Genomic DNA, 22,081 nt, shown 5'->3' with positions numbered 1-22,081 from the left:
AGTGGAAGGGCAATTACTTTTCAATTTTTTGTTACAATATTCTCCTTATTTTTATATATATTTTTATATAAATGCTTCCCTCAAAAATTGTCTTTTCATGTCAATCATCCTCGGATGGTGGAGCTGGATTGATGGGGCTAACAATGCTCCATAGTTAATGAGCCTGTGTTTCTTGCTCACTCCACCTGTCACTTTTCCATAATCCAACAATTTCTGCCCCTGTCCACCCACAAAAGGGATGCACAACAACCAAATTCCATTGTGCATTCAGGGCAATCACATAAAGGAATTTCCAACATTCAAACTTTAGCAATAATTGTATCAAACATTTTCATTTACATAGCAGTATTGGGAACTTTGATCACATAAGTAGAACAGAACACTGCACATAACCAATTACAATCTTCCAAAAGCACTACATACTTAAGATTCTCCAATACATTCATAGCATAAAACTAAGTGCTTTACAAAATCTAAAAAATCATGGTCCAGCTTAATTCATGTTTCTTCTATGAAATAAAATTAGAGATTTGTCTGTATATTACCAGACTTCTCTGGCTGTCTAATGTTATATTGTGTTGAGGTTACCAAAGATCTCAGAGCTGAGACATAGGAAGGTCTGTGGAATGGTGCTGGCCACCTGGTACTCACTAACCCAGCAGATGGGACTGGTCGGCTGTCACCTTCAGCCGACATAAGGGGCTGCAGCTCCTGCTGCTGAACAGACTCCATGGTGTCCTCATCAGCGCATCTTTCAACAGCTGTACAAGGAAACTGGAAATGGATGGGATGTCGTGGCACTGGCAGGATAGCTGAAGCTGTGCATTCCTCCAGCATGAAGTTTGAGGTCTTTGGCTGAAACACTGCATCGGATATAGGTGGCGAGACCAGGCTCTCTAGTGACAATGTACTTTGCTTCCAGGCGTATTGCAAGTCGATTGGCACAATCTTGTTGGTTTCTGAAGACACACAGGCTGGAAGATCACCCTGATCGCCTTTCCAGGGAAGCTCTTTTTCAGCAGAAGTAGGAGATGGTGGAATAATGCTTGGGCTTTGAGGATATTCAAAATTACCTATAGATATGAAAGTTAATAAAGTACATGGTAAGACACAGAAAAAGGTTCTAATTGGCTTTCTAAACTGAAATATATATTTTCACTGTAAAGATTTTGCAAAAAAATAAACACACACTATGGCACAGTAAAAGCAGCATAAGATTTGTTACAAAGGCATGAAAAAGATGGAAAGTTATAGTTTCAAAGTTAAAGTTAACATAGAGCAAATTATGATTTAACAAGTAAGAGACTCTTGAAAGATCAACACCATTTTACAGAATTAAAAAGATAATAAAACAATCAAATTGTTACCAATACAGGAGAGTCTCAGAAAACGTGAATAAAATGGAACAATGTAACCTGAAAATGTCATAATCAATCAGTTACCTTAATAGCAAAATAACAGAGAGTTTAATGTGTATATTGTCAGTATTGTGCAAATCATCCATCAATTTGTGGGAATGGAGAGGTACCCCATGAGTTGCAATTTGCCATAACTCACTGACTGATTTGTGCCGCTCCCCCGCCTCACAAAAAAACAGCAACTTGCACTCAATATCAGTTTGAAACACATGCTACTTTTCCATATTAAGGACCAATTAAATTTGCTGCAGCAAGTTCAGGCTGATACTTAACCCTTTCAATGAGGAGTTTTATCCTGTGGCTCAGTGGTCAATGCCCCTATCTCTGAGCCTGAAACTCTGGGTTCAAGTTCCACTCCAGAACTTGCTGGCCATGGAAGGAGCATTCAGGATGCAGCCAAGCAGGTTGATAGTCAGTCTACTAATCCTTTCTATACACCCTTGGCAGGCATTATGATGGGAGGTTCCTGGTCAGCCATGACCAGACATATCTTGTCAGTATGTGGCAGAATTTCTTCAATTAAAAGCATGAGGAGGGCTACAACCTACACTGGATAAACACAGCCAAAGAAGAAGAATACCACTCCACATATCCAGCCTAGAAAGAGAACACTGGTATTATGGAATCTCATTTCTGCAGGTAGCAAACTTTGTTAAGGATTTTTAATTTTCTGTCTCTTTTTTCTCTCTCCCTTTATTTCTCATTCTGTACCCGATTTTACTGTAATTTACCCCATTTCCTTCTTTGTTGTTCCTCTCTTTCTTTCTCAATTATTAAACCTCATTGGATCCGGAGATAAGACCATTGGTCCCGCTGTTCACTAAGGTCCCAGAGGTCTTGGTTGTTTGTTATTCACTCGCACTTCCAGCAATTTGCAAATATTTTTCAAGTTGGAGGGTGAAGGAAAATGTGAACTACCCCGTTAGGTAGACAAGGTGTCCTCGTTAAAGAGTGAGGGAAAATGTCTGATTAATGGGGAAATTCAAAAGATGTCCTGTTCCAGCAAATTCTGGGCCATTGTTTTGGTGAGCACTCACACTCTTGAGCAACACTTACATTAAATCCTGATAATGAATTGAGGAAAATTAATCTCCTAAGACTGCAGATACAAAAGTAAAATTACTGAAACGAATGTGCAATCGACAGTCCTCTCATAGACCACGCACATAGTTTTGCTCTCCAGCAGGAAATGTTTTAATGTTAGGAGACCACAGCTAACAACATCTGCTTTGTCCTATATCATGGGTAGCAAATTGAAAATGGTAATCATTTTTTCCATCAGCTTCCCCCAACACTCCCACTGGTGGGCACATTTCTAGTGGAACTACAGAGATGCTCCCTGGCAAATGTTGCTTTATTACATTAACAATGGAGTATTCCGGTTCATTTTGAACATTTTTTAAAATTTCACAATGAATGGATTCATTCTGAATAAATTTACAAACACATTAATTGAGATTTGGGTTTATTTGTTTGCATTGGACCACCACTTCATCAAGAAGCTAGAGAACAGTCACTCTAACCCTGTCAAAACAGGGTCTCTCCTCCCCTCTTCACAGAAGCTCTCTCTACCTCTGACATTCCTGCTCAATTCACAGATAATATCCCACTACCTTCCAAATTGACTACTCCAGCCTACATCTTTGAAGTGTTTCTTACTACTGGCCCTGGATGCAGTTCATAGCCAATCATTGGTGGTGTACTGCAGATGGGAATTCTGATTGAACACAATGCTGAGAATTTTCACTAAGGGGTGCTGATTGAAATCGCAGAGTAAAGAAGCAGTGTCAACTCTGAGCAGCATCCAAACCAACCTAGAAAACCAGCAAAAGCTGACCAGCAGCTTTGAAAAAGCTGCCAACTCAAAAATAGCCTAACTATAATTTTGTAAGACTTATTTTCTCAGCCTACGGTGACAGGCTGGGAGGCGGAAGGAGTCGGAATATAGCAAAGGAAGGCATTGGAAACAGCAGCCTGACTTCTTTACATCTCAACCCGATATACCAAAGGTTGACCAGCCAGCATGGTGGGAGGACCTCACACTGAAACAGGCAATTGACTGCAATCTTATTTCAAGTTTTAAAAAGACTGCATGGGAACAACAGGGCTACAAAACCTCACCAGGTGTAGGAGGATTAGCAGGAGGTCAGTGCTAGCTCCAGACAGCAACCATTGTGAATGCTAGCATGGCTTACAGAGACAGCGGAACAGTGCGGGTATTAGCAGTGGCAGTCAGGAGCAGGGACAAACTTGCCAACACATCGGGGGCATTCTGCTTCAGTGCCATCTCAAAAGTGGGAGTAGTTTGAATAGAGCAGTGGGGTGAGGGACCCTGGAACCTGAGTGCAGCTATTTTTCATGGGCATCATTCACTCAGGCTTTGGGACCTATTAGGCGGATTATCACAGAATTGTTATGCTGCAGGAGGCCATTCAGCCCATTGTGCCTGCACCGGCTCTCCAAATGAGCATTATGACTCAGTGCTATTTTCCTGCCTTTTCCCTGTAACCCTGCACACTGTTTTTATTTAAATAATCATCTAATACCCTCTTGAATGTCTTGATTGAACCTGCCTCCACCATACTTCCACACAGTGCATTCCAGAACCACTCGCTATGTGAAAAAGTTTTTTTCTCACATCACATTTGCTTCTTTTGCAAATCATTTTAAATCTATGCCCTCTTGTTCTCGATCCTCTCAAGAGCGGAAACAATTTCTCTCTATCCACTCTGTCCAGCCCCCCCTAATGATTTTGAACACCTCCATTAAATCTCCTCTTAGCCTTCTCCTCTCCAAGGAGAACAGTCCCAACTTCTCCAGTCCATCTTCATAACTGAAGTTTCTTACCCCTGGAACCATTTTTGTAAACCTCTTCTGCAATCTCTCTGATGCATTCACATCCTTCATAAAGTGTGGTGCCCAGAACAGTACACAGAACTATTAGAGGGGGAGAGAGCTGCAGCCACAGGCTGTGGGCCAGCAGCAACCTGAGGGCCAACAGGAGCTTCAGCCTTAGTGAGGGATGCAGGAGGATGGCGCAGAAGGGCACACAACCATCCTTGTGTGTACAGGTTACCAATCAGACAGGGTCTACCATCAGAGGCTCAGCTTTCTGCAAATGTTGGAGCAGCAGTTTCACTGATGATTGTGCCTCCCCAGGGAGGCAGTCACCAGATCTGTGTGCTATGATAGAGGACAAGCTGAGCCCTATGGGAAGTGGTAGCCACCTATGCCTGTGGCACTGAAAGTCACTGTGGTGGTGAATTTCTACACCTCATCACTGCATCAAGATGCCATGTCTAAGTGAGCCAGCCAAGACGTTTTTGTACTTTTGCAGAGTGCCAGGCTGAGAGAACCACAGCGTTCAGAACTATTTCTGGATTCCAGCACGTGCAGGGTGTTAACTGTAAGCATGTGACTATCAAGGCTCCCACAGACCACCCAGCAACCTTCATCAATAAGATGAGCTTCCACTCACTTAATGTACAACTGATCTGCGACCACCCCAAATTCCTTATGGTGTGTGCTCAATTTCCAGGAAACAGCCACGACGCCTACATTGTAAGGCAGTCCCAGGTGCTGACCTTTTAAGGTTTCCCGTGTGCCTTCAAGGAGGGACAGTGAGTGATAAGGGCTACCCACTGAAGATGTGGCTATGTATGCTGTGAGGAACCTGTCACATGCTGTGAGGCACCCTGCATATTTCCAAGACAGGATAGTGTGTGGGTTGGAAGGGAGCTTGCAGGTGGTGGTATTCCCATGCATCTACTGCCCTTGTGCTTCTTGGTGTTATGTGGATTTGGAAAATACTGTTGAAGGAGCCTTGGTGAGTTGCTTGGTAGCTGGTACACACTGTTGCCACTGTGCCCCAGTGGTAGAGGGAGTGATGGTTGAAGGTGGTGGATCGGGTCCCAGTCAAGCAGGCTGCTTTGTCCTCAATGGTGTCGACATTCTTGAGTGTTGTTAGAACTGCACTAATGCAGGCAGGTGGAGAGAATTTAATCACACTGCTGACTTGTATCTTGTAGATGGTGGACAGGCTTTGGGGATGCAGGAGGTAAGTTACTCGCTGCAGAATTCCCAGCCTCTGGCCTGCTCTTGTAGCCACAGTATTTACATGGCTGGTCCAGTTCAGTTTCTAGTCCATGGTAACCCCCAGGATTTTGATAGTGGGGGATTCAGCAATGGTAATGCCATTAAATGTCATGGGGAGATGATTAGATTCTCTCTTGTTGGAGATGGTCATTGCCTGGCACTTGTTTGGTGCGAATGTAACTTGCCACTATCAGCCCAAGCCTGAATGTTATCCATGTCTTGCTACATGTGGACATGGACTACCTGCCATGAAACAACTCGAGCGACCATCAAGCACTGGGGAGGTGATGGTGTCGTGGTAGTATTGCTGGACTAGTAATCCAGAGATCCAGGGTAATGTTCTGGGGATCTAGGTTCACATCCCACCATGGAATCTGAATTCAATAAAAATTTGGAATTAAAAGGTCTAATGATGACCATGAAACCATTGCCAATTGTTGTAAAAACCAATCTGGTTCACTAAAGTCCTTTAGGGGAAGAAATCTACCATTCTTACCTGGTCTACATGTGATTCCAGACCCACAGCATTGTGGTTGACTCTTAAGTGCCCTCTGAGCAAGGGCAATTAGGGATGGGCAATAAATGTTGGCCCAGCCAGTGATGCCCACATCCCATGAATGAATTTTTAAAAAGCCATAGGGCTTCTGGAGATGTGGTTCGGGTTCCTAGATTGAACTGATGGAGTCCTTCAGAATGCCCCTGTAAGAGTCTTGTGTTTTGTGGACACTACAGAAGGGAGAGGCTTTGAATAATGAGGATATTGTGGAGTGCGATGCCTCCTCCAATGATGAGGTTAGGGAAAAAGATGCTGACCAGCATCTGCATGATGAAGAATTCCATGAGCCACAAGCAAGGCACAATGAGATGCATGGGAGGCTCAAGATGCACTAATATAAGAGCGTTTCAGACGATTCTTAAGGACAGATCCATGTAAGTCAGTAAAACTACCGCCTTCTGTAATCCTGTGCAATTTCCTTTATTGCCATTACCATTTATTTGCACCCATTAAGACATTAGACTGCAGCACAGGGAATACACTGACCTCACGCAGTATGGTCCTTCCCATTGCACCTTTTGAAAGAACCAGAATACTGCTAAAGGCCTAGCAGTTCACAAGAAATGGAAGCAATCAACTTACTTTGCAGCGTTCCACATTTATTGGTGAACAAAAAAGATTGCAAAGCACCATGCATTAGCAAAATTTAAATCCATGAACCCCCGGTGCAGCCAGATGCTCTTCTTAAATTTCTTACACATGGTCCTACGTGGTGATCCCCTTCTGCTGTCAATTGAGGTGGAGGCAGGCTACTGACCATGCTGCCCTCTGGCTTTGGATGACCTCCGTGGTTATCCTCTGGCTGCCTGAAGCCTGGAAGACCCTGACATGCTGAGAGTTTCCTGCACAAGTGCAGGAGCCATCTTTGTCATTACAGCCTCTTGAGGAACAGAGGGGCTGAGGATCCACTATCCATCCCAGGAGTTCCATGAGAGGAGCTCCCAGTTACATCAGGCTAGCATTCTTTGCTTTCAGGGCATGCTTGTCCCCCTCGGCTCACTTGAGGAGTCTGGGGACCTGGTGGTGAGTTCAGGCACCTTGCCCACATCCCCCCAACCTAGCCATTCCTCCACAAAGCCCTTGGAGATAGCAATGGCATGCAGGTCTGTGCCCACCACAGGCATTCACTGAATGAATCACTGGATATGGCTCTCCTTGAGGGTCACCAATGCTGCTGGCAGCCCGATTGTCCATGATGATGCGTCAGGAATGTATTCCGCATGCAGCCACTCAGTAGCAAGAGTCAACTTCGATGGACCAGAACTCTCCACAGAGGCTGGTACCTCTCACAGGCAATACTGCTACCAAGCTATTGCCAGTGACTTGGGAGGAACATCTTTTCTAGCAGTCTCATATTCATATCAAGTCATTTGTAAGGCTGTGGGGTAAGCAATGTATGGTGTACTTACCTTGGCAGAAAGCATATGGTTGTTTAACCTCTTGTGACACTGCTGCCAAATTCAAGGTACAACTTCACTGCTGCTGATCTATGCAATATCAATCCTGCCTTGCTTGGTCTGCTGGGCCGGCCTCCTCCTCCTGTTCCAGGGGAAGAGGACCTCTCCCTTGGTCCAAGCAACTTGGAGGAGAATCTGCAGGGAGATATCACCGACCATGGGGTCACCCTGGATCTTCCTTCAGCCATTCCTTATGTTGCCGCCTTCTTCAGGGCTTCATTGAGTGCTGCTATCATAAGTGGATGGAATTGTCAGAGTACTGACAGCCCTATAAACATGGTACCCAGCAGAATGATCTCACCCCTTAGTTCACACTAGCACCTTTCATCTTTGTCTTTCTCTCAGTCATGCTGGCACTTTAACCCCCTACCCACCCTCCTCCTTCTCAGTGAATGTTGGCATATTCCACTCTTCTTTCCTTCCTCCACCTCTTGTCCCCATGTCCATTCAGGTTCCTTCCCCATTGCTCAACCCAACTCTCATTCATGCTGACACCTTTCACACACCCTCCCATACTTCACAGATAAAAACAAAAAACTGCGGATGCTGGAAATCCAAAACAAAAACAGAATTACCTGGAAAAACTCAGCAGGTCTGGCAGCATCGGCGGAGAAGAAGGGTCATGAGGACTCGAAACGTCAACTCTTTTCTTCTCCGCCAATGCTGCCAGACCTGCTGAGTTTTTCCACGTAATTCTGTTTTTGTTTTGTTTCCCGTACTTTATCCTCTTTTTCCAACTGACACAATTCTTCTTCCCCCTGAGTGCCACTGAGCAACTAGCTGCTGCAACTTGCAACTGATCCTATAAAATTGTCATGAGAATCCCTGGGCACAGCAGTGCTTCATACCTTGGAGCAGCATTAGATTGGAGAGGAAACGTTTTCACCGCCCCAGGAGGTTCAAAAGTATATGCAAATGTGTGCACTCCATATGTTTGGCCTCACCCCAATGTTAAGGTAATTGCAAATGACAACCCTTTCACTTTTAATTTGCAACTTCAGATTGGGCTGCAGTTAACTACAGCAGGTTTGAACTCAAATGGGTGTATGATGGCCTTCTGCAAGGGGTCTCACACCAGTTTGAGGCTTTAGTGTACGCAGATGCTAAATTGGGACCCAACATCTAAATTATATTGCTACTTTTTGTGCCAATATGCACCCAAAAATAGTTTGCATTAGTCCAGATGTGGCTGTGTAACTCTCGCTTTAGTATATTAATAAAACTCGTATTGTGTTTAAAATGCAGCTGTTTGCAAAATGCACAATGAAAAGCTGCATATATACTTTCTACTAGACCAATGTACGAAACACTGACAAGTCCAGAAAAATCTTCATTTTTAGTAAAGATAACTTGTAGTGAAAATAACCATTTCTTGCTCGCAATTTTTACACCACTGGCAGGATATTTGAGGAATCCAAATATATAGTCTCCGATTTAATTTGTTCTTAAAGTTCAGGATACCTTTCATTCAATAGCCTGATTAAAAAGGCAGCAACAGGTAGAAATAAAATGGTAAAATATTCTTTTTAAAGGTGATATTAGCTCAGTGTTGCATATTATGTCTTAGAATGTATTACATTTTTGATGCTCCACAGAGATAGTAGGAGAAGAAAAGCAGAAGAGCTCCAGATTGAAGGAAAAGAAAGGAGATGAAGATAATTGACCCTCATCAGAAGGAAATAAATCGATAATTGCATTATTTACTGTTAATCTGTTTGCTGCTGCTCTTTTGTTTCAGTGGACAACTGCGACTCTGTTGAATTAGTTCTGATCTTGTGGAGATGAATGAGACCAGGTCGCACTAGCTGAGCACTCTGTGAGAGGATGGGTTCATCATTCTGAAATTTCCAAGGGGGGTCCTTCTTGAAAACCTCCAATTCTGTGCCATCACTGGTGTGGCTAGTGACTGAAAAAAGATTGAGTTATCCTCAGAAGATCTTCACATTACCAGGAAAAAAAGGGACATGCAACATGTGAGATTGCTTACTTCTCAATTTAAATTAAAACAAACGTTGCAAGATTAAATTGACGGTAATAATATGTAGAGGTACAGGAATATAGCTATTGAGAGATTGTCACTGAAAATCCAACGGAAGTATTAATAGTTGAGAAGCATATTGTCTCTGCTCCCAGTTGCAGAGGTAACCAAAGGTAGAATTTAAATTAAATGCAAGGTTGGCAATCACCTTTGACTAGACTTCTAGGCCCATATTCCAGTTCTCTTTAGACACAGTGAAAAATAAGAGAATTGGAAGCTTTTGAAACAGTCATTTGTTGCTGCTTTCTCCAGTTGGAAAATTTGGCTACTGCGAGCAGTAGCACTGTATTTAGTTAGCACCATCGGGAAAACAGCGCTCCAGAGCTTTAATGAGAAAAACTAATCGTCAAATGTGAGGGAAGTCTGCCACCATGTTTCCGAGTTATGTTTATGGACCCTGTGGTTCAACTTCAAACATGAAGACTTATAAGATATCACCAAGGAATGGTGAGAGACAATTGACATGTCAAAAATAAAAAATAAAAATCACTATTTATGTATTTGAGGATGGGACATAGGTGCAGGAGCAACTAATGCTATCTCTTAGGTACTTAGATTGCAAACAGTTATTCTGAAAGGGATCATGGTGAAGAGTTTTTCTATATGCCTGTGCAACAAAATCATAGCGTATATTTTGGAACATCTAGCTCAGCTATAAATATCTCCAATCCCTCCCCATGGGGAAGTTTTAAAATCTTATCAGTGCAAGAAAATCCTTGCAAACATGTAAATAGAACATATGAAATGCTCAATGTGATTGTCATTGATTCTCTCACAGTGAGGGAGTGTTTTCAGTTATTGATGTAGTATTCATGAGGATGCTCAATGTGGACACATAGCATAAATCTCTTTATTGCAAAGTTGGCTCTTTAATTCATTACCAGCAGAAGAACTACACTTACTAATAATAACACCTTGATATTACACCTCCACAGTGGGCAGAAGAGGGTTGCAGGGTAGGAGGAATTAAAGACTTAATTATGGGGAATTCACCCTGCACCCCCCCCAACCCGCCAAGCATGTGCATGCATCTACCACATTTTTCATGGTGATGAATATCGTGACATTGGAGTGCCATGCCGGGAGAGGTGGGACACTTCATTAACTTATTTAAATTGGGTTCCACTGCACAATTGAAAACCCAATTTAAAATTCACTGCCACTGCATGTATTTCCCAGGGAACAGGAAACCTGGCAGTGAAAGGCAGTTAGGAGCTGTTGGCTCAATAGGTAAATGCCTTTTCCAGCCATGCAGAAGCAGGACTGCTCCCCTCAGCTCCACAAGGAAGCTTTCAGCTTCCTTTCGGTCAAGACTTGCTGCATTTTCCAACCTGCCCGCCACTCCCAGCCCAGCCTGGATTGATGTCCTACCCCTTCTTGATTGCTGGGGACTGTCCCAGTGGACACACCTGCCTCCTGACACTAGCCAGGCTGTCAATTTAGCTTGTTGCTGGACAAGAAGTAGAATAAGAAATTGATAATGAGACGTTAAGTTCAGCAGGAGCCACGCCTCCCCAGCCTTTGCTGAATTCTTTGGTCACTTACAACTCCCTGGCACCTTCCTTGCCTCCCTGAAAATATCTGGGCCTAACTGTCTAATTCACTCTGCAAGTCCATTTAGTACCTGAAATTTTTCTTTCTTGTAAGTTCTCATTCGCTGCTCTTGCCATAAAGGTAATGCCCTCATCATCCTCTTGTTCTTTCACCTTCGTAGCTTTATCCTTTTCCTCATCTTCTGAGTCGACTTCTACAAAAACTGAAACTAGGAGCAGTGGAAAGAAAAGTTTAGTGGCTCCAATGACCTGTATATTCATTTTAAACAAGGAAGAATCTATAATCCAATTACTTGCACTCACATAGCTGATTGAGGATGAGAGTTTTTAAAGTAAATTTTACAAATAGAGGATCTTAACCACCATATGTTTCACTAAAACATTACCTCAGTTATTGTGCTACTGCTCATTCTTCAGTATGGTTAAGGGGGTAAATGTATTGTCCGCTCTAAAGCTAAGCAATGAGATCAGGAAATGCTAGACGTGACATATTGAGTTAACTGATCTCAGCAAGGATCAGTGAGAGAAATTGGTTTTAGCACCATTAGTCAGTTAGCAGAGGATGCTGGTGCCTCTGGAACTGTATCCCTGTAGTTTTCAGTGCCTGTGGGAGGAGGAGGAAATTCGGAAAAACAATAACATTTTAACTCTTATGATTCATCTTTCCTTTTGCCATTGCAAACAATTTGAAGATGAAAGAAGAATTTGCAGTTTATAGCAATACTATATATATCAAGAGCCAGAATCCTGAATTTTGCATCTACCAGTTCCAGTTTCTGGAATTTAATGAGTCCCTGTTCTTTTCACTGCCTGATCCACTCTACTCCTTTCCTAAAACTACTTCTCCATTTACTGTGCCTTCATGCCATGTCTACTGCAGGCTTCCAGACCACAGTTTGCTCCTTTTCCTTAACACCACCAGTAGCTCTCTTCTTCCTGCTAACTATACTTTAAATTAGACAAATTTAAAACTGATTTTCAAATGCCAAAACTTCATTTTTCTGATAATTGACATATTTTAAAGTACAGGAGGTATGCCAGAGTTGAATACTGAAAACAATATTGAAGAAGTCATAGTTGTGAATCTTCATCCTATCATCACATAACACCACTCTGTTACCACCACATAAGCAACAATTTAGGTAATTTGCATTTATTACACTATCTCCTCTGGCAAGCTTCACCAACTATTGAGTGACTGTTGCTATAAATGCAAATTGTCAAAATGTCTTGGGTTTTATAGATGAAACTTAGAAGTGATGCATACTGGCAATAACTTTGTTTCCAGCAATGGCTCTTTCTGACAGGTGAACGAGTTTAGTTATATCCTGTGCAACTGGGCAACACATTGAGATCACAAGCTGCAATCCAACATCAAAGTGAAATACAGTGTAGCATGCCAAAGATGTCAAAATAGGGAACACTGGGTCAGTTTAATAAAAGGCAAATTGAGGACCGTTGTCAGGAAGTCCATTACACAAAGAGTGAACAACATGTGGAATGAACAAGTGACAGCAAAAATCCTGGAACTGTTTAATAAACAATTTGATGGAACAGTGAATGGATTGTAGGACCCTTCTGGATGAATTAACTAAATGGAAAGCATTCCTCATCCATATTGTATTTATCTTGTGATATCAAAAGGTAAAACTAACACTATTAAGTTATTTTTAAACCAGTTTTATTTTCTGACACCTTTGCAAATATTTTGTCTGAAAGTAAACAACCAAGGTTTGAGGGCCACAGTTGCAGAAGGGGCAGGATCTCGGCCCTCAAACCTATAGCTGAGAGAACCACACCAACAGCAATGGCTGCCAGTTTTAGATCCTTCTGGATGCTGTCCAAATATAACAGAGGATTAACTCCCACTGTCCCTGAAAAAGAGGGACTTATAATTTTGCAGCTTCCAAGGCATCACTGGCTGTCTCTCTCTGATATTCCAATTGCAGAGACATTGGATACAAAGCCAAAGGCCATCTTCTTCTGGGTAGCCCTCAAAATGAGTAGTTTTCCGTTGATAGGAAAGGAAAATTAAGTGGGAGGGCAGGCGACACTTTCTACCTTTTGTGCTTGTGTTTGATGCAGGTGCAAGCCCTCTGCTCCCCCTCACCCTGCCACAGAAACCAGAAGTTGTTGTCATGGGTTTACATCTCTTATTCCTCTCCTTTCTGCTTGAGATCCTGTCAACCATATATCTATTCCATTTGGCATGCACATGGTCCTTAAATGGCTTATTGAGACACACATCCAAAGGTTGAACTATGGACATCAGACTCACTGGTAGAACTGTAATGTGGGTGTTATTTTTGCAAAGGCACCTCTAGATCTGAACATGTTCCACACTAATAAGTTGCATTCTTTACAGGACACGTATTCCACACATTACTGATCCACAACTACACTCTATCCTCATCCAGCCAACCATTGTTATGGACATGCACAAAAACTCCTGCAAGGAACTTGATTTTTGGCATGGTTTTACATTTGAAAATTACCATAGGCTTTGATGTTGTTCCGTTGGCCATGTGGGCTATTACCACCAGGAATCTTGTCTTCTCATGTCCTGTGGTTTTTACTATGTCTGTTTGCAAACCTTTCCACTCCACAGTTCAGTAGCTGGACATACTGAAATTTTTGGGCGTTTCAGCCATGTTACCAATGCACCATAATAGGTTCTTGTTTGTGATGCTGAATCGCTGGAAACTTGTGATTTTGACATTGAGGCCTTTTGGTAGTCTTTGAGCAACCTTGGTCCGCTGCTGCAACACTTGGTATTTTTGTTCCATAAAGCAGCTACACCAACTAGCTGTTGCTCCAAAATCTTAGGGTTTGATTTCACCCACTTAAGTGTGCATATACACATTACATTTCTGGTGGTGATGTAATCATTCTGGTGATTTTTGAGGACCTATTCTGATACATGCTTCTCAAGATCAGGCCAGTGGCTGTTCCCTGTTCTCGTGGCGCATTTGGTTGAGGACCTATTCTGATACATGCTTCTCAAGATCATGTCAGCGGCTGTTCCCTGTTCTCGAGGCGTATTTGGTCTTGGGCATCTTCTTCAGGGCGGATTCCTTCTTCTTCCATTCTCTCACCAATTTTTCAATAACACCAAATTCCCTCTCTGCCACAGTTATTTGATGAGTTAGCAAATGTTACAACTTTTAGCTTGAAACCAGCTTCATACTTCATTTGTTTTGTTGAAAGACTAATTTCTCTTCATCATTCGCAATGCGTGTTCTGCTCTGTGTGGGCCCGTCTTAAACTCCCACGCACAATCACAATACAGCCCGAATCGCCTGCTCGATCCCTTACAACCAGTTATAAGGTAAGTAAAATATCATTTTGGGATGAAAAATTGAGGCTGATTCTAATGCAAGTATAGCATGTCGTGACCGAAAAGGTGGATCTACTTAAAGGCCAAGTATATGCATAAATGTGATTTTTGGGGCCATAAAATTGGGGTCATCTTAGACGGTGGGTCAACTTATACGCCATGATCTACAGTACTACCCACAAACAATCTGTGACTTCTGGAGTGAAATCCTAGAGCTGGTTACTCTGTTAGAAGGACTTACACTGATCATTGGTTGTGACCTTCCTTCATTTATAGAATCAAAGGCAAGAACAACAGTTACAGAAATGGAACAAAGTGACACTTGTGCAGCAGCCCTATTACTGTGATTACCTTAATCACTTGCTTCAGATTTGCAGACAATTTTATTTTAGGTGAAGAAAACTTTAGTATCTTCAGATTGTTTAATGATTTTGTAAAATGATGCCTGTGTCTCTAAGAATTGGGATATCACATGAGAACACAATTTGCTAAGCATAAATTGCATGTAAATTGGAAATTATGAATGTTTCTGCATATTCTACTGTTAGTAAAAAAATTAAGATGCCTTTTGTGTGCATCAGTAGAAGAAAAAGGGCAAAAACAACCGTCCCCATGGATGGCAAGTGTCATGGTGGGCGGGGCGGAGCGGAACAATATGTTGGGATGGCAAAAAGTCGGTTTCACATTGTCGTGAAAGCAGTCAGCCATCGCCCGCTTTGCCCAGCAATGAGAGGCCAACTTTCCCGCCAGCCAAAGTTGGGAACGTAATTTCAATGCATTTGCATCTCATCATCTTGCCTGCCCGCCAGAATCATCCTCTCATGTCGAATTTACCTCCCATGATATGATTCACAACAGCATTTAAAAGGTGTGCACCTAGCGAGCTGAATTTCGAGGGGAACTCAGAGGTGAGTACGCGCTAACGTTGCGCAACGCTCGTGAGGGCCATTTGTTCGACTTAGAGGAAGAGGCGCCACACATTTGGGCAAGAGCACAGGCAATTTTGCTTTTTCCCGGCCGGCTGACAGCGCAGTGCTGGGGCAAGGGCTGCACTGCGTTGGGGGTGTGGGTGGCGGTGGGGTTAGGAGGGGTATGCAGGGGGTTACAAGGCAGCACAGTCTGATGATAGTACACAAGCATATGCGGCAGGGGGAGGGAAACAGCAACGCATTAGGGAAACCTTGTATAAAGTGAGCATCTTTCCACAGCTGAAACAGTTCAAACACAGCCACAGCGACATGCTTGGAGTCAGGCCTCTAGTTTACCTGCCCACTCAGGCAACACAGAGACATGAAAGTGCCACCACATGCTCCTGAACTTTTCACACCTTGGGTGCAGCCTGAGGATTAATGAGCATTTTCGGGGGCTGCAAAGCAATTGAACGACTGGGTAAGTTGTACAATCACCTTGCTAAAGCTGGCCATGGAGCAGTCACTGGTGGAGGTGCTCACAGCCCCTTACAATGTCATCATTAATGTTTGGACCAGACTCCCCCGTGGTTCAAGCTAACAGTGTAGCCTTGCAGTGCAGGTTAGAGATAATGCCTGCACATGAGCTGAAAGCACAGCATGCAGTCCAGTGGGCAAAGCTGCTGCCAATCGGTCAGGTGGAAGTGGGTGGCATTTCAGGCAGCCATGCAGCGCAATAAACTCTGGCCATTCAAGTAATGGCCAGCAGTCTCTGGCATGTGTTAAGGGTCTTGAGACAAAGCTGGAGTTGCACACATAACAATGAGAGTTCCCTAGGAGACCAATGCTAACACACACATCTCCCTCTTTCATCCTGCAAGAGGAGTACATCAGCAGCATGGAGCCTGGTGACCTAGCTGTATGCCCAGCTATTCACAATATATATTAATGATTTAGATGAGGGAACTAAATGTAATATCTCCAAATTTGCAGATGACACAAAGCTGGGTGGGAGGATGAGCTGTGAGGAGGATGCAGAGATGTTTCAGGGTGATTTGGACAAGCTGAGTGAGTGGGCAAATGCATGGCAGATGCAATATAATGGGGATAAATGTGAGGTTATCCACTTTGGTAGCAAAAACAGGAAGACAGATTATTATCTGAATGGCTATAAATTGAGAGGCAAATGTGCAACGAGACCTGGGTGTCCTCGTACACCAGGCACTGAAGGTAAGCATGCAGGTGCAGCAAGCAGTTAAAGAAGGCAAATGGTATGTTGGCCTTCATAGTGAGACGATTTGAGCACAGGAGCAGGGATGTCTTGCTGCAATTATACAGGGCCTTGGTGAGACCACACCTGGAATATTGTGTGCACTTTTGGTTTCCTTATCGGAGGATGTTCTTGCTATAGAAGGAGTGCAGCGAAGGTTTACCAGACTGATTCCTGGGATGGCGGGACTGACATATGAGGAGAGATTGAGTCAACTAGGATTATATTCCCTGGAGTTCAGAAGAATGATGGGGGATCTCATAGGAACCTATAAAATTCTAACAGGACTAGACAGGGTAGATGAAGGAAGGATGTTCCCAATGGTGGGAAGTCCAGAGCCAGGGGTCACAGTCTGAGGATACAGGGTACACCATTTAGGACTGAGATGAGGAGAAATTTCTTCACCCAAAGAGTGGTGAGCCTGTGGAATTTGCTACCATGGAAAGTAGTTAAGGCTAAAACATTGTGTGTGTTTTCAGGAAGGAGTTAGATATAGCTCTTGGGGTGAAAGGGATCAAAGGATATGGTGAGAAAGCGGGAGCAGGCTATTGAGTTGGTTGATCAGCCATGATCATAGTGAATGGCGGAGCAGGCTCAAAGGGCCAAATGACTTACTCCTGCTCCTATTTTCTATGTTTCAATGACCATGGTGACTGCCATCCTAGCAGTATTGATCTTGGTGCATTGGCATGCTGTACTATTACCTCAGTATGAAGGCAGATGGCCTCCTCCATTGTGCCTTGCAACCTGAGGAGTGCAGTGGACGTCCCTTCCTGATGTTCCTGAGCTTGCCTTCGCAGCTCCAGCAACTGAGGCAAGACTGAGTCCAGAGGCTCGTCTTCTGACCTGGACTCAGCAGATTTCTGGCCTCCAGCAGCACTCCAAGTGCAGGAAATGGCTGAAGGCACTGGATACTATAAAGGTTATGAGCCCTGACAATATTCCGGCAATAGTACTGAAGACTTGTGCTCCAGAGCTTGCCACGCCCCGAGCCAAGCTGTTCAGTACAGCTATAGCACTGGCACCTACCCAGCTATGTGGAAAATTGCCCAGGTGTGTCCTGTACACAAAATACAGGACAAATCCAACCCAGCCAATTACTGCCCCATCACTCTACTCTTGAGCATCAATAAAGTAATGGAAGGGGTATTCAGCAGTGCTACCAAGTGGCACTTGCTTAGCAATAACCTGCTCACTGATGCTCAGTTTGGGTTCCGCCAGGGCCACTCAGCTCCTGACCTTATTGCCTGGGTTCAAACATGGACAAAAGAGCTGAACTCCCGAGGTGAAATGAGAGTGACTGTCCTTCACATCAAGGCAGCATTTGACAGAGTGGGGCATCAAGGAGCCCTTGCAATGCTGGAGACAATGAGAATCAGGGGGAAAGCTCTCCGCTGGTTGGAGTCATACATAGCACAAAGGAAGTTGATTGTGGTTGTTGGAGGTCAGTCATCTCAGCTCCAGTACATCACTGCAGGAGTTCCTCTCAGTAGTGTCTTCAGCCCAAACATCTTCAGCTGCTTCATCAAATATCTTCCTTCCATCATAAGTGGGGATGTTGGCTGACGATTGCACAATGTTCAACACCATTCACAACTCCTCAGATACTGAAGCAGTCCATGTCCAAATGCAGCAAGAGCAGGACAATATCCAGGCTTGGGCTGACAAGTGGCAAGTAACATTTGCGCCACAAAAGTGCCAGGCAATGACCATCTCCAACAAGAGAGAATCTAACCATTGCCCCTTGATGTTCAATGGCATTACCATCACTGAATCTCCCACTATCAATATCCTGGGGGTTACCATTGACCAGAAACTGAACTGGACTAGTGATACAAATACTGTGTTACAAGAGCAGAGGCTAGGAATCGTGCAACGAGTAACTCACCTCCTGACTCCCCAAAGCCTGTCCACCATCTACAAGGGACAAGTCAAGAGTGTGATGGAATACTCCCCACTTACCTGGATGAGTGCCACACCCACAACACTCAAGAAGATTGACACCATCCAGGACAAAGCAGCCTGCATGATTGGCACCACATCCACAAACATTCACTCCCTCCACCACCGACGCACAGGAGCAACAGTGTGTATGATCTACAGGATGCACTGCAGGAATTCACCAAGGCTGCTTCGACAGCACCTCCCAAACCCACAACCACTAACATCTAGGAGGACAAGGACATCAGATAGATGGGAACACCACCACCTAGAAGTTCCCCTCCAAGTCACTCAACATCTGACTTGGAAATATGTCGCTGAATCAAAATCCTGGAACTCCTTCCCTAACAGCACTGTGGGTGTACCTACACCACATGGACTGCAGCGGTTCAAAAAGGCAGCTCACCACCACCTTCTCAAGGACAACTAGGGAAGGGCAATAAATGCTGGCCCAGCCAGCGAAGCCCACATCCCCTGAATGAACATAAAAGGAAACCTGGGAAGTCCCTGCCGCCACCTGCTGTGGATCAGACAGTGTGATGTGCTCACCAGATTGTGACCCCGAGGCTACTCTGGAACTAGGTCCCATCGAGGTGTGTGTCTCTGCACTGGTGGAGGGTGTGGGTGAGGGGACTTCAATTAGGATGTCATCAGAATCTTCTTCCGAAGTATCTTTGGGGCTTGATTTGAGAACCAAGGTCATGGACCCCCTCAGCTGCTTCCCAGATGTACCTGCGAAAGCAAGGAGAGATAATTAGTGCATGGCCAAGACTACGCAACAGGGGAACTGACTCACAGCATGTTTGTCTGATGGATGTTGCACTGCTGGATCCTCACTTGATTGAGCACTGCCGACCTCACCATCAGCACAGGAATGGTACAGATCATCACCTGCTAGCTGGATGGTTCTATTTTCAAAGTCTGTGTGGACCTTGACGTCATGCATTCCTCCACCAGTCTGCGACTTCTCACTTTTGTTGTGTGCCAGCTTGTCCAGCATGAATACAGATGGAGAGAGTGTAAGCAGGACACCTGCCAGGCCAGGTGAAGAGGATGCCTGGAATGTGTGGGCGGTGAGTGGTGACACAGATGTAATGAAGATACAATCCACAGGGCAGATGAAGGTGTGTGTGAGAGCGAGAATGGTGATGTCCCTTGAACTGGCAGTGAGTGAGATCCCTGTGGATGTGTGGTGGACTTATGAGTGTGTGAGTTGAGAGTGATGAGAAGAGTGACTTACCCTGGCGGAACAGAGGAGATCATTCATCCTCTTTTAGCATTGGGTGGCTATCTTCTTTTGCAGGGCGTGGCGCTGATCACCATTGCCTCTCATGCTGGATTGGTGACCTTGCTTGCTGGTCTTCATCTAGAAGGGGGGCACATGACTTCTCATCTGGCCTCCACTGCGTCCAGTAGCCGCCTGACGGAGGCATCACTAGATTGGGGGCAGCATGTTTCCTCCCTTTAGCAGCCATGACTTTCTAGCAGCTTCCGATGAGTTAGAGAATGCTAGCTCTGTGCATGTGGCTTGAGGTGTTGGCAGGGTGGGTGAATCAGAAGCCGCCTTGCCAGCGCCCTAGTGTGTTTCCCGGGAAAGCATTATTAATGAGGCAGGATTCTCCGGGAATGGGACGATACGGCAGGAAATGCTGCCATTGCAGTCGGTGGGTAAGATGTTCTTTTTCCCGCCAACTACCGCATTTTGTGCACATTTGGGACAATTCCCCCCATAGTACTAAGAGGCGTCAATTTCTTTGAGTGGGAGAATCATCAGTTTAAATTCATAAATCTTCCAAAGATAGGTCTTAGCAGTTCAGCAGGCTTTTAAATATTGTAAAATAAAGACTATGGGCAGAATCTTCGGCTTGGGGAGTGGGGATGGGGCCCACTCACTGAGGCATAAAAAGGCATGGGGTGACATCAGGCGTGTGCCCCGACGTCACCACGCGTCATTTAGATTTTCAGTTTGGTGGGCCAAATTGGCTGCTTGCCCACCAAACTGTCAAAGGCCTATTAAGGCCAGTTAAAAAGCAACCAGGTGAGCCCAGGCGGCTTTCGTATTTTTCATGGAACCTCATCCACAGGCGGGATGAGGATTCATGAATGATTTAAAATTTTCAGAAAATTTTTTATTAAAATGAATGCACATGTCCCAGCTCATGAGACAGTTTCACATGAGGGGACATGCCATAAAAATGTTTTCAACACTTTATTAAACTGTTTAAGCTTAAAACTAATCTCTGTGATTAATTACTGCGCTCTTTCATGCGCATGCTTCCAGGCACGCGTCACTCTGCACAGGCCTTAATTGGCCCACCCATGTAAAATGGCGGTGCCCAGCTGATCGGGGCGCTGATCAGCCCTACGCCTGCCCACGCCCACCCCCACGCAACACCCCCCCCCCCCCAAAAACGGGGAGAAAATTCTGCCCTATTTTAATCCTGGGGTCTTAAAAAACTTCAAATGTGAAATTGCAGGTTTACTCTCAGTATCTCCCAGAGACGTATCAGTTAATGCAGAGTTCACATGCCCTCTAGTCTTTCAGTTATCCTTTGGGTACAGATTGACTTGACTGAGTCGTGGATCCAACGAGTCTTTCATAATACATCTAAAAGGCTGCTGCTGGAGAAATAGTCCTGGGCTTCTTTCCATGAAACAATTTTTCTAAATGGGACATTGGAATAAATATTTTTAAGTTCAGCACAGTTTTTCATCAGGAAGCCCTGAAACATTTTCCTTGTTGACTCCTAACTGCAGCAGTATGTGTGGATGTATTGAACTATATAGGCCATCTGCCAATTTATCTGCTCCAGTTAAATAAAGTGAATGAAAGAGGCACTGATCTCATGACGAGCAGTTTAAGAAAAACGCTCCACTGTACAATATCTTGGACTTCAGAAACTACGCAGGAAAGACTGTGAGAAAGGAAAGTTTGTAATTTAACTTGTAAGAGAAGCGAATCAATTCAACACCTACCTGTGTCATGCCAGCTGACATTTCGCCGTAATTTATCATGTGGTACTTGACCATTTGTACCTTCAGCATTTCTCTGTTGGAAACCACATAAAGGACTGAATTAATTCAGCGTTAAAAAGATGGACGGAGACACGCACACACAACAGATTTTTCAAACAAAATCATAAACTTAAAATTAGGGGCAGAAATCTATTCATTTTATTGTATCAGTGGGTGGAATCTTCTGCTCTTGCTGTGGTGAGTTTGGAGGTAAAGGGTATGTAAATAGGCAGGATGGTTCTGGGTGGGAAGGCTCATGGTCGACCTTTCCTTCCCACCGCCAATTGAGGCCCCTAAATGGCCAATTAATGACCACTTAAAGGCCTCATCTCATCACCGTTGGGATTAACTCAGCTGCAGGTGGGCATGTCGCCATGTGACATGCATGACAGGTGAAACTGTGTGGGCAGCTTGTCACTTCAGAGGGGGCTGTGGGGTGTCCCTCAATCAAAGGCAGTCAATGCCTGATCGAGGGATTGGACATCAGGCAGGG

General features: G+C 44.3%; 1 protein-coding gene across 1 annotated transcript in view; it reads right to left on the bottom strand.

The window, feature by feature from the left end:
* Positions 1–522: 522 nt before the first annotated feature.
* slc9a5 (solute carrier family 9 member A5) overlaps positions 523–22,081 on the bottom strand; it is a 291,194-nt gene continuing 269,635 nt past the window's right edge. The window contains exons 14-16 of the mRNA XM_041191673.1: positions 21,550–21,622; positions 11,189–11,326; positions 523–1,073 (exon numbers count right to left, since the gene is read on the bottom strand). Coding sequence (XP_041047607.1) covers positions 523–1,073; positions 11,189–11,326; positions 21,550–21,622 — 762 coding nt within the window. The remainder of the gene's footprint in view (positions 1,074–11,188; positions 11,327–21,549; positions 21,623–22,081) is intronic.

The sequence above is a fragment of the Carcharodon carcharias genome, chromosome 7 (genome assembly GCF_017639515.1).
Source record: "Carcharodon carcharias isolate sCarCar2 chromosome 7, sCarCar2.pri, whole genome shotgun sequence".
NCBI lineage: Eukaryota > Metazoa > Chordata > Chondrichthyes > Lamniformes > Lamnidae > Carcharodon > Carcharodon carcharias.
This window is presented reverse-complemented; position numbering and strand designations above follow the sequence as displayed.